Below are 13,444 nucleotides of genomic sequence, written 5' to 3' on the forward strand. Positions count from 1 at the left end.
CTGGGACTCTTATAATAATTAAAAATAGGGAAAAAATCAAACGTCGGGGCATAGCTGTGATTGATATACAACAAATTGAGTCAAAATATATTCAATAATGTTAATATCCAGAGAGGAAAATGAGGACTACGTTTCTAAGAAAAGGCGATTTTGCATGGGTCCTCCACATTCGTCCTTATATAGTCACCTAGGGCAGGATAAATGGTAAAGCTCACGGGCGTATTTGACTGGTGTAGAAGTGTCAACCTCGTGATAAGCACGTCCCGCGGGTCCCTGCAACTGTAAAGCGATTATGCAGAGATAACTGTGTTTATAATGATGCAGCCATGTTATCATGACCAGCTCGGCCGCTGTGGTCACGGTGTCTGCTTGCTTTGCTAGTGTCGTTGGAACCCTTAAGGTCTCTATTATGCAAGGTTTTGTAACTTATATAGTTTTTTTTCGTCAATCTCTTTAAATTATAATTCTTATAAATTTATACATTGCACGAATTTAGATAGGTAATTATTTACATTTTTTGTAACGAAAAAATCATAGTTATTGACGAAATTTGGGAATAAGTAATACCTAATAAGGAAAAGTTCTCTAAGTAGTACCAGCGAACAACTTAACAGTTTTTAAGTGCCTCTACTTAGTTAGGTACTTAAAGTTTTAAATAGTCCTGTTAAACAAAGATGCTTCTGTTATCACTGACCAAACTCTGAGGGGTATATAGGTCATACTGAACAACTTTAACTAGAGGCATCACGATTCGAAAAAAAACCAGCTGTTATATAGAAAACATTGACTCTGATTCACCGACATGTATGAGACAACAGATTTTTTTTGGCGGTTTCGGGGTTGGCCCCATGGCAAAAATTGTTCAGTATGCCCTACATATTTACCCCTCAAAGTTTGGTCAGTGATAACAAAAGCACCCTGTATATACCCTTTTTTCTTCGGGGATAGCCATATTAATTTATTCCGTATCAAATATATGCCTTAATCCTATGGAAGCTTTTCATATTAGTATGTTAATGTACCTAATACTTCGATGAAAATAAAGAATAGCTGATGGATTTTCTTTATATATATTCTTGTAATTACCTATATTTACATCAAAGTTCATCTGGAAACATGCGTAAGCGAGACACGTCCGCGGACAGAGGGGCTTCAGTATTAGATTAGTGGGATCATGGTACGTACTTACGTAGCCAAGGTGCCAATAGTTTACGATCCGTAGCGAACGAAACGCCAATGTATCTATCACACGAATATGGAAGAGTGATAGAGAGAGATGAACCGTATCGTTCGTGACTGATTGGCATTTTCTCTAGGCACCCTGCTCCCCAGAGGGTTCCGAGATAATTCGACAGAAAAGGGACCGTTCGTCGCTTTTGTATGCCACCGGGAACTATGTCATGAATGTCATGATAATGACTTTTACTCTATTTTACCATACCTACTTATACCAATCGAATTTCTTATCATTGGGCCCAGTATTGATTTGTACAGCCACATTAGGAAGTGTATTTTATTTAATTCAATTCCCACGGACATCATTGCAACAAATTGTCTTTTTAAACATTAAATGGCATCATTGGATGATGACGATCGGGCTGTGATTCCCAGTAACCACTGCATATTATTGAGTTTTGATGCATCAACCTTACACCTTTTGAAGCAAAATCGATAAGATTGTCAACTGTACATAGATTCGATGCACTATTTGAAGTTGGATTAACAAGAATGCAAAATAGCGTCGGTGCACCTACCGATACATATATATACCGCTATATTGAAGAGATTTATTTGCATACCAAGTTTCTACTTAGGGTAATTCTACACAAATCTCATTCCTCTGGCCTACCTTTTCGCAAATTCCCGGAGATGCCGCTTTATTAGCATCTCGTTTTTGGTGACTGTGTAACCCGTGCCACGTTTCATTTACAACTATAACTGCCGAGTGGAATTTTCTAAGATTACCAAAAGATGTAGCCAGGGGAATGAGATTGCTGTAGAATGACCCATTCATGTTTAGGTACCTACATGGACCCGGATAATATTGGCAACCCAACCAACACAAGAACACATTTACGATAGGTAATGTTGTTTAACGTGCACATACATGTTTCCATGTATTTAACTGTAAAGGCCGTACCTTGCCGTGCAGTGTAGGAGTTTCGAACGCCGCCCGTGATGCATTGCCAACATTGAACGTTAACTGCATAAAGATCGAAAACGTTCATTTTGCAGAGAACGGAGTACTTTCACGGTCATTGCATATATTCAGAGCACATGGACTGGGACACTGGGTCTTACTTAGGTATGTGCTTTGAATGTATTGAATTATCATGACTGTTTAATATTTTCAACATAAACGTCCTGCTACATCTTTTTATGTAAATCGTAAATATTCGCTGTTACACATTAATAATTATTTCGTCCACCCATACAGAGACTTATAAAAAGGCATTCTATATGACAAATTAGAAATGCATTAAATTATAACAAAACAAATTAAAGTAAAACAAACTGACGATCACAATATAAATTCCTAAGAATTTACCACGCGTAGTTTTAAGTGAAATTGTATATTGTGAGATAAATTAATCATATCATATCATTTCTCTTGCCAATTTTAGAAAAGTTCATATGACATTTTAGTCTTTAAATGTGATCAGGAAACACTGTTAAAATCTTTCGGATTCCTCGTGTTACACTGTGTATATAACAGCGTGTATCATAACTATTTTACAATGAAGTTCCCATTGCAGTCAAAGCTCGGTGCAAAGTAGGTAGATAACGGCGCCTTGCGCGAAAAGCACCGACGGGACCGGCGCCTTTCTAAAGTTTCTAATTAATCCGACTTGGCGGTAGCCCTAATTAGAAGCAGTTTACTATATTTATGGCAAGGCAATGATTTTATATATTTATTTAAACCTAATACCTACTGGCTACTGGGTAAAAGATACCATTGGTTGGTTAATTCTGATAGAACTAATAGGACTCGGTAGGTATGTTTTCTGTGGACTTTAGTTGCTCGGGATTCGTAGTTTTGTTTGACGGTTCAAATAAGTAGTTTACGAATGGACACACGAAAAAGTAGTCATGTAGCACACTACCTATTTTTGAATCTCTTTACTGGATTTTTATTTGTTAGTCAGTAAATTTGAAGGTCGTGTCCATTAATATACCTACCACAACAATACTAGTATTACGGTACAGAAATGACACTTCCTACTAAACCGAAGTTTGACAGCGATTCAGGGACGAATCATGCTGTCCCTTTCTAATGTATGGCACTATCCCTTTCGGCAATTTAGGGTTGTCAAAATTCAAGTCAAATCTGTGGTCGTGCACGCATAGGGACGTAAAGTTGTGCCAACCCTAATAGTTGCTCGGAGCAATGCTGAGCCGGACGGATCCGAGAATACCCGAGAGGAGTGTCGCCCCTGCCCATACTGTACAATACTACATATACAATATTAGTTACAGAATATCCTTAATTCCGCTGACGTTTGTGTTGAATAACCATTATTTCATAATTATGTGGAACTAAACCTTTGTATAACATTTTACAACATAAGACGTTTTTAACCCTTTGACTGGCAAAAACGTCAACTGACACTATCAACCTTCGTGTAATAGACGTGGCCTTCATAAGGTTAACTTTTTATTAGAAGTACCATCGTGCATCGTCTACTCTACATAATCAATGTCAATGTCTACTGACAATTCTTCAACCCTATTGCGAAGACATAAGGTTCACCGATGGTCACATAAGAGTGCTACTGTTAGTACCTACTAACTAACCTAATTAGGGATAATAGCATTATCTGAAATGGGTTTCGACGTTGAAACAAAATATTTAAAACTATACTATTTATTATGCATACTTGTATTCACAACATAGAGGCACTATAAGTTTTAGATATGATTTAAACCATCTTCTTTTTGCACATAAAACTGGAAGACTTTTGTGCAATTACTAGCATTAATACAATAATAATGTTTTTTTCAAAAATTATGTGTTTGCTAAAACTTAACTAATCTTAATAGGTCATTCTCTTATCATTTTATACACGCCAATTATACAACCTATCAAAGTGTGCAAAATATTGAACTAATTATAGCAGTTCATATCAATTCTATTCAATTATATCAAGCAGTTCAAGAGGAGGGGGAGGGGCATACATTTAGTTGGAAGTTTTGTTTCTAGGTGGGTAGCCGCTTCCCGCCTTGACACCCACAACTGCTTAACAACTAACATAAAATAATATTATGTTCAGGAAAACATGAAACTGCTGATGTAGTTGTCTGACATGAGAATAACAACACTAACAAAATAAATTTAACAGTTTTTCATAACTAAAATACGTACTTAATTAGTACAAAATATCATCAAGGCACTTGGGAAGACACAGAAATATCTCATCGATAAGGCACTCGTTACTAAAATAATATCAATATCAATTTGAAATCCGTAAAAATGAGAAAAGGTTTTCCGTTTCACACCTTATAAGTTAATTAATGTAACATAAAACAAATACATATGTTTAAGTAAAGAAAAAACCTTGTAAATAAGATCAAATAAAAAAAGAAGTCTTAAAAACCTGTAAGTTGATTAAGCTGAAGAAGGTCACTTCTTTGAGGAAGACTTATAATACAGTCAAGTATTTGTGTTACCAACATAACACGACAATTATTGCCATGACAAAGGAACATACTGTGACGCGTAAGGTACTACACAATCATGTATATACGTAAATTATCCCGCTGAATGATGGCGCTTTAAGGCGCGGTACACTTCGTGGCAAATGTAATTATGTAAGTCGTACAGCGCCATCTATGTACTTCAAATGTAAAAGTAGTAGTTTATGTGACTGCTATAATGAAAGGCATTAAAACACAAGTGTGGGTTTAAGAAACAAACGAAGTAAGTTTCTTAAAAGGACATCATGAGTGTTTTAATGCCTAATTATGTAGAGTTACATACACTGTTTTATCTATACACATATTACATATAAACTTTCCATGATATAGTCACTAACCCAAAAACAGCCAACACCGGCACCGTTGCTTTTTTTGCGGAACTCGCGGATATGTGGCGGCGTCGCCGAAATATCTTTATCGCTGATTTTAAACGAAACTTTTGCTATAGTTATTTTAAAAACAACAAAACAAGCTCATTTTATACTTAAAACTAATTAAAGATATACTGTACGCCAAATGGCGGTATATGAAAACTTATTTCACGCATGTCAGGCATTCGTAGTTTTTTTTTTTATTCAGAGACAAACTAGAGCCTAGAGCGGGGGCCTTTTTCCGTATCGTTCGATACAAATGAACATGCGAGATTTGTCAAAATTGTATGCAATTTACATTTCATGTCGAACAAAAAGGCATCTCGACTGATATTAGAATAAAGGTCGAATCGAATTGCTTTTTTCCAGAGATGTTCGAAATTTGAATGTCATTACCAACTCGAGTTTGATGTAGTTATGAATCAATTACAACATTTTCACAGATAAGAAATTTGTCGTAAAAAAACAATTTATCTTAATGTTGGCCATTATTTACGGATTTTTAAGGCATCATAGAAAGTTTATGATATATGTGTACATAAAAATAAGAAAAGGTTTTCCGTTTCACACCTTATAAGCTAATTAATGTAACATAAAACAAATACATATCTTTGAGCAAAGAAAAAAACCTTGTAAATAAGATCAAATAATATAGAAGTCTTAAAACCTGTAAGTTGATTAAGCTGAAGAAGGTCACTTCTTTGAGGAAGACTTATAATACTGCCAAGAATTTGTGTTACTAACATAGCACGACAATTACTGCCATGACAAAGGTGTATGCTGTGACGCGTAAAGTAGTGCAAACAATCATGTATATGCGTAAATTACTTCGCTGAATTATGGCGCTTTACGGCGCCGTGCACTGTGGCAAATGTAACTAGTATGAGTCGTACAGCGCCATCTATGTACTTCAAATGTAAAAAAAATTGTTACTACATGTTGTACGACACGTTCTTCTCCGATATCTTTGTCTACGCTGACACTAATGGATCATTCCAACTTGTCTTTCGTATCATCGGCGATAAGCTCCAGCGCGTGCGCGAACAGCTCGGCGCGCGCCACGCGGTACAGCGCCGCGTGCAGGTAGCGCTGCGCCGCGCCCGCGCACCACGCCGCCCCCGCGCCCGCCCCCGCGCCCGCCCCCGCCCCCGCGCCCGCCCCCGCCCCCGCCCCCGCGCACAGCTCCCTGGCCGCTGCGCACAGCGTCACCGCGCCGCGCCATATTCGGGAACTCACTGGTTGAAAGGGGAGAAATGAAAATAAGTACATTTTAATAAGGCTGGGAACTTATGCCATACGAGAAAACTTGGGATAATCAATTGTTCCTACTTGAGACTAAAAAGGATATGTCTAGGTAATAGCATGAGCTCTTTTCTTTGTACTCGTTACGTTACTGTAGCGTAACACAGTAGTGGTGGCTAATCTTTTCAATGCTGTTTACTCTGGTGTGATATTGGTGAGACTGATCTTACCCCCAATTCAAAATTATTTTGAGTAATAAATACAATTAAACAAAATTATTGGAGGTATCAATTAACTATACATACACCATCCCCATGAAATATTTATTTTCAAAAGTAATCATAATCAACCCCAGATGGCCCACATTCGGAACCAATCGCTACAGCTTTCTACAATTATTTGCTTCTGTTCTGTCAGTAATGAGCAAACAATATGAAACCTAATCTATTTTGTTGTTATTGCTTTTTTTTATTCCAGTTTCGCTAAACCAAACTAGTAAAGTTAACATCTCAAAGATCCTCACGTATCCCAAGTTTTCCTGGTTCACTGTATACAAGATTAAATACGGTATCGGCATAATCAGCAGCTAAATACTAGCTAAATCAAACAAATAACAGAAATTAAAAACTTACATTAACATTTTTGACAAACAATTAAATAAGCAGGAAAAACTCTTAAAACGACATCACATTTTTGAAATCCCATCGTAATCGGTAGGATAAAAATACACATTCGTTACACACAGAGAAAAATATTTAGCTAGTTGCAAATCGAAATCTCCACTGTCACAATTTTTTGTAGGGTCCGTTTCACGCGTAACCAATTTTAGTTTATAAATATTGGTATGCACTATGCAGTGCAGTGTACCTAAAATTTGTGGCATAATCACACTAAGTTCGATGTTTAAATATTTTTCTGTATGAATATCGTCAGAGAAAAACAACGATAATATACCAAAGCAATAGTAAACCTTATTGTAGTGCATGAAAATTCATTTTAAACGGTATCTGTCAAAAGGTAGGTAGGAATAAATGCGTCTAAGACGACGTTTATTGATAGACATCTTTTTTGGTTAAGGCTAAGAATTCATAAAAAGCTTCCCATGGTAAATAAAGAATACATAAAAAGCTATACAATGTAACTTTTCCAGAAAAGCTAGTCAAATTATTTAAATTTCAAATTAAAAAATTAAATAACTAAATATTTGGCGACAAACCTTACCAATTTTACCATAATCAATAAGCTCGACATGCATGGCGAATACTGGCCATACTTAGCCCGATCTAAACCTAAAATGTACTTAAATAAAATACCTACTTATTTAGACACCATGTCGGAGACCTGAAGGCCTACCGCGAACAACGAAAATTGATATTTCGTGATCTGGTTCTCTATCGCTCTGACATAAAGCCAAGTAGACGAATGAAAGAAGGAAGTGATTCGCGGTAGGCTCTTTTAAAACATTCAATCCAAAAATATTAATATCTCTTGTTTGTCAGAAGCAAAAATGTAACTCACGAAAATGTTGCATATCGGCATCGCAATGCTGCAGCAGCTGTTGTGTGGAGGAGGCGCCCTCTATCACGGGCACGCTATTCCCCGTCACTATTATTGAATTGGGCATAGTCGCTTTTTTCACCACCTCTTCTACTGTTGCTCTCAGATGCTGAAAAAAAAAGTTTTGCTGTAATATTGACATTTTTACGTTCGTTTTGGCAAGCTTCTAACTCTACAAGCCCTACTCATTACTCAAAATAGCCGCCTAATGGGCGTAAGGTGAACAATTTATTCACTCTTCATTACTTTTCTGTTATACAGTATAGTAGTAGTATATATGTAGGCTCCTATAATTGTTCATGAAACGAAACGGCCAAGCCACATATCTTGACCAAGGTGTGGTTTGTATAGTTAAGGCTTGTTGAGTTAGAAGCTTGGCTCTACATGAGATCTGATATCTTTTTAACAGTACGAGCCTTATGGTTTCGTCTTGGCAACATTTTACATGAAAATGTTTTTGGTGGGACCATTATTTTCTACTAACATTTTTTCCGCGACATAGTTTATTTTTGAGAAACAGATATTTTTGTACCTATCGATTAGGTATACGAAAAAAACCAGAAACAAGAAAAAAAACATTAAAAATGTTAATCCGATGTTATGTTACGGTGACCTGAGTTGGAAGCGTACAACTCCTCGGGTCAGGGCCTACCGCGAACCACGTTCGACGTGCTGCCTCTCTGTCATACTTACGTAGGAATTTACGAGTGCAACAGAGGGGCAACACGTCGAACGTGGTTCGCGGTAGGCCCTCTGCTCGGGTGTCGCCCGTTGACAACCCGTCACGTCGGACATAAAAATGGAAATTTTCTTACCACTCATACTCATGACAAATTGAAGTTCCCTTCCAACTGCTGTCATAAGAAATTCAATAAAAAGGAAGAAAACAAGGAAAATCACCTGAGAATTGCCATCCGTTTTTTCTTTGGGTATTACTTACAACTAGTATATATACTCATAGAATTTCCAACAGGTGCATAACGTGATAACCTTTTAACATGGCCGCTTTCTAATCGCCGTTGCAGTTTTGGCCAGCGAAGCACTTTACGAAAAGGAGTGTGATCCAGTCTGCAGGGTAAAGTTACCCGATTCAGCAAGGCATATGTGTTGCGTGAGACACGGGTTCCCAAAGGGATACAACAGTTGCGAGGATATCATAAGAATGAACTGTCGCACCTAGTCAAGTGGACCAAAAAAGAAGATATCTATGTCATAAGTACATCATTTTTACTTTTGTCCAGAATTCCGACTAAAACTTGGTGACATAACTGTGTTCTAATAAAAATATTAAGTACGCAATTTTTCTTTATTTTCGTTTGATCGTACACATACATCTGCCATTCTACTTTCATCACAAGTTCGATGCCCGATTTTCACATTATAACCGTCAGATTAAGGAAACCGTACAAATAATTATCAGATTTTGTAATAGCATTAATTAGGACTAAAATGACCAAATCCACAATCTGCTTAACGATTTGTTGAACCCCTCACCAACCAACGGCTCAACATAGACAGCTACAAAAATACTCCCTTGGGCTCCCCAACCATACGGATTAGCTGCATGAAGGTGATTTGTATTCTGTAGTAACATGGCATGAACAAAATAACTGAGAAGTATGGCAGAGCACAGTATAGAATTTCGCGATTTTTAGCCACATCAAACGCTGCGATCGTATTGCCATTTTTTAAAGTGGTTTTCAAATTCAATTTGTTGTGCTGAAGAGTTATCTTAGTCTAACTCTAACAAAATACATACATACAACAAGAGCTATGTGGAATATGTTTACCTCAGAGTCCAATGAAGTATTTGCTGGTGTTTTCTTATTGTCTTCTTTTATAACGTGCAGCCAGTAGCGAGTGGGTATATGCTGTAATCAACATCAAGGATTTAAAAACCAATCAATACTCAAAGACATACAATCACACTTTTAACTATATTACATTTAAACCGCGCATTTAGTTTAAAAAATCGTCAGCCGGTTGTATCGCGGTGGAAAGTACCTATTTATGATATGTTTACCTTTTTTGATAGTAATAACAAAATCATGAAACTTTGCATTTCCAAATATATGCGGAACGGATCACACATTACGAATACTTTGCGGATATAAGTGGTAAGGCGCATATTTTTTACATGTTCATGTGACCAGCTGACGGTCTTTCTACCGCGATACAACCGGCTGACGGTTTTTTTTTATTTAAAATAGCATCTAAACTATCATCTGACACAGTATGAATTGGGAGGCGATAACTGAAAAAAAGCTGACTATTTTATTAATTCATGATAGCATCTAAACTATCATGTGACAAAGTATCTGGCGGGAGGCGATGATGACGATATGCCCGCGGTCTAATTGAACAGGTATAATCATAATTCCTCATTATTTTTAATATTGATAATACTGACTCAACACATTATAGCAATTGGAAAATTAATTTAATATTTACCGTATTCTCATGCACTGCTTTGCAAATTCTAATTGATGTTCAAGTGGCTGTTCAACACCAAAATTGACGTAAAGTTGAATTAATTATATTTTCCTCTTTTTTTTTTTGTTCTGTTTGCTTTTTACATTCAGGTTTTGAAAATACAATATTACTCTCAAAAAGGGTAGAAAACCTACTACTAAGGGAGCAGAAACAATAAAAAAATGGTGGTAACACTGGTAACACAGTTTACTCACATTTGTGTCTGCCAGCATAAGTATCCTATGAACATGCGGTGTGTCTGTAGTGTCAGGAGACAACCTATTGACACAGTCCGGGTACATCTCGGCGAGCACCACACTGTTCTCTCCGCCCAGCTGGTCCTTCATCTGCGCCTTGATTGCTAGGTCATCCATCTTGTTGTATATGGCGGTTGCTACACGGTCTTTCACTCCTGAAATTTCATTTATGAACTTGTTAAAATGTATATTTTATAGCTCATTGTGTGTCAATCAGACTGATTTGTTAGACCTGTACCCCAAAAGCATAAAATTGTTGTAGTAATTCACCGAATCGCATTTCACCTCGATCTCATATTTAATTTTCGCATTGTGTCTCAATAGTTTTTTTTTCTAGTGGCTATAAGTTTTAGTCGCATTTCACCTCGACCGTACATTTAAACATCGCGTTGTGACTCAATCGTTTATTACTTTAGTCGCATTTCACCTCGATATTGTATTGGCGACGTGATTCAACGCAACGTCAACGTCACATAGATAAAATTTTAATGAGTTTGATAGCACTTGAGGCTTAATCCTACAAGTACAAAACGTGTTTAAAAAAACACTTAATTTTAGTGCAAGCATCAAATTAACGTATCAAGTTAAATAGAGTCCCAAACAAACGTCGATCGCGGCGAAATGCCTCTTCGGTAACATACTACACGAAAAATTAAATACTACAAATTAATTATACTAATGTCAAAGGCTACGGGAAAAAGTGCGTCAAGTAAAAAAATCCAGTGATATCTTTTTCATTCAAGGTGAAATGCGATTCGGTGAATTACTACAACAATTTTATGCTTTTGGGGTACAGGTCTAACAAATCATCAGACTATTTAGTTAGGTACAGTAGCAAAAGTTAAATTATTTAAGCATGATGAGTATTAGGCCGCGGTCTGGACGCACGTACAGATGGGGCAACGAGTGAGGCATTTGGTTGAGTGCAATGTATAAATGGCCTTGATCTGATCTTCCTCTTTCCGCCGGTCCTCTAGTCGATGGCCTTACCCTTCTCTAGCTCAATTAAGGAGGAAGGGAGATAATCATTTTATGATTCACATTTTTAGAATCAACCCAGGGTTTAAATAATTTAGCTCACATTATCCTGATATTATTTGATCTGGTTCAACAAAACGGCACAGTCCCACAGTATATTATAATAAAAACTAGTAACAAGATAATATGTAATGATAATACAGAAAACGGTTGTACAGTAAAATGCTAAAAATACCATATAATACTCACCAGTCTGTTAGGAATGTTAGCATGAAACATTTAAATATCCTTGTAATAGTTGTACATATTAAGAAAACAATGCATAGACTTCTTTTGGTCTTAATATTAGATTTAGATGAATAAATAATCATTTTCATTTTAAAAATAGAGTGAAAACATATTCTCATTAAGATTGAAATTGTACAGTAATATAATCCAAATGCCAATTTATACTTTTTTTATTTCAAATTACATCTCTCTATAAGTATTACGTTTTTATGACAAAGGATCTAAATATTAACTATATTACCGAGGTTTACCATGTTCATATTTCGTATTACTTAAAATAATATAAATTATAATATGCTCAAAGTAAAAAAGCATACCAAAATGCTGTGCCGCCTGCATGATTTCAGCATCCTCACTCCACGCCAGGATGATTTGCAGGGCCTGCAGCAAGGAGCATTGCAACTTCATAAAGAAAGAGCCGAGGCGCACCGGCTGCCGAGTCCCACATGCCTCACAGACCCATTGGACTCTGGAATAGTGTGATCCTGTTGGCTTAAATGTAGTCAGCAAGTCTATTAGCTTTGCACACCTGCATACATATTTGTATACAGTGATGTAAAGCTAATAATTTTGCTTTGCTGACAGTACAAGTAAATTTTGTCTAGTATTCAACATTTAGTAGAGGGTTTTGAGAGACAAACATAAGACAAGACCAAGAGAGATAATAATCATGATAACAGTAGACTTGTTTAACAATTTGAACACGATATGAGTATAATTATTTTGTAAATGATTGGAATCTGACAGACGGAATGAATCTGAGCCAGGCAAAATTTATCCAGTTAGGATACAGTTTCTTGGTTTCAGTCCTAACATACCTATCAATAACTCTGGCATTTTTGCACACCACTTTGCACTCTGCCTTCCCTGTGGGGCACTTCACTGTTTTGGTCAGAAGCCCATGTGCTTGCAGCTTCTCAATAATCTGCCATTCGAGACTCCTTTCACCAGTGCGTGTTGAAAAAGTGTTGTAGAGCTGGTAGTTCCTTAAATTTAAGAATGTCAGCCATGAAAACATTTAGCATTTGTTTTATTATTCTTAGAACAATTTAAATACCTCATAAATCAATTTTTAAGACCCTGGACTTACCCTGGGCTAACAGGGAAAGGGAAAACTGGCTCAAAACATGTATCCTTCGGACTGTTGTCCAAAGTAGTTGAATCAGCTTCCATTGTGCTATACCAATCACAAAATACAGAGATCCCACACTAAATAACAAGTCAGGAGCTATTTTAATTGCTTTCAAATAAACGAATACATAGTGTTTATGTATTTAGAATTAGGTATTTTACTCTTCTATGCACCCGCATGCATTATTTATGTTCGAGTTTTGAACAGTACGTTCAATATTACCCTACAATGACAATATTGTATGAAAACCAAAAATAAAACATTAAAAAATAACACAAACAAAAATGATGAGCAGTATTTTTATGTATTTATTGTATTAATAAAAAATAAAACATTTTTATTTTACTACAATTAATAATCACGCAATATTCTTACAACTGTATCGGGATATTGTTTACGAGATTTGAACGCTCCTTCAAATGTCTCCTTGGCAGCTATCAAAATAAATACCA

At 36.5% G+C, this 13,444-nt stretch overlaps 1 protein-coding gene across 1 annotated transcript; it reads right to left on the minus strand.

Annotated features, from left to right (window-relative positions):
• Positions 1 to 3,849: 3,849 nt before the first annotated feature.
• LOC133521544 (uncharacterized) lies at positions 3,850 to 13,415 on the minus strand. Its single transcript, XM_061856566.1, has 7 exons — positions 12,951 to 13,415; positions 12,679 to 12,846; positions 12,178 to 12,329; positions 10,553 to 10,749; positions 9,656 to 9,736; positions 7,827 to 7,974; positions 3,850 to 6,301 (listed from the first exon to the last, which is right to left on the minus strand). The coding sequence occupies exons 1-7, from the start codon at positions 13,031 to 13,033 to the stop codon at positions 6,057 to 6,059; spliced, it is 1,074 nt and encodes a 357-aa protein (XP_061712550.1). The 5' UTR covers positions 13,034 to 13,415; the 3' UTR covers positions 3,850 to 6,056.
• Between the last annotated feature and the right edge of the window lie 29 nt (positions 13,416 to 13,444).

The sequence above is a fragment of the Cydia pomonella genome, chromosome 9, assembly GCF_033807575.1.
Source record: "Cydia pomonella isolate Wapato2018A chromosome 9, ilCydPomo1, whole genome shotgun sequence".
NCBI lineage: Eukaryota > Metazoa > Arthropoda > Insecta > Lepidoptera > Tortricidae > Cydia > Cydia pomonella.

Bases quoted from the DNA above. Each gene is read 5' to 3' on its own strand.
- LOC133521544 (XM_061856566.1), bottom strand. From the start codon at position 13,033: ATGGAAGCTGATTCAACTACTTTGGACAACAGTCCGAAGGATACATGT. The intron at 12,330-12,678 runs GTATGTTAGGAC...ACACTATTCCAG, and splicing joins AATGCCAGAGTTATTGATAG to AGTCCAATGGGTCTGTGAGG. The intron at 7,975-9,655 runs GTAAACATATTC...TTTTTTTTTCAG, and splicing joins ATACTTCATTGGACTCTGAG to CATCTGAGAGCAACAGTAGA.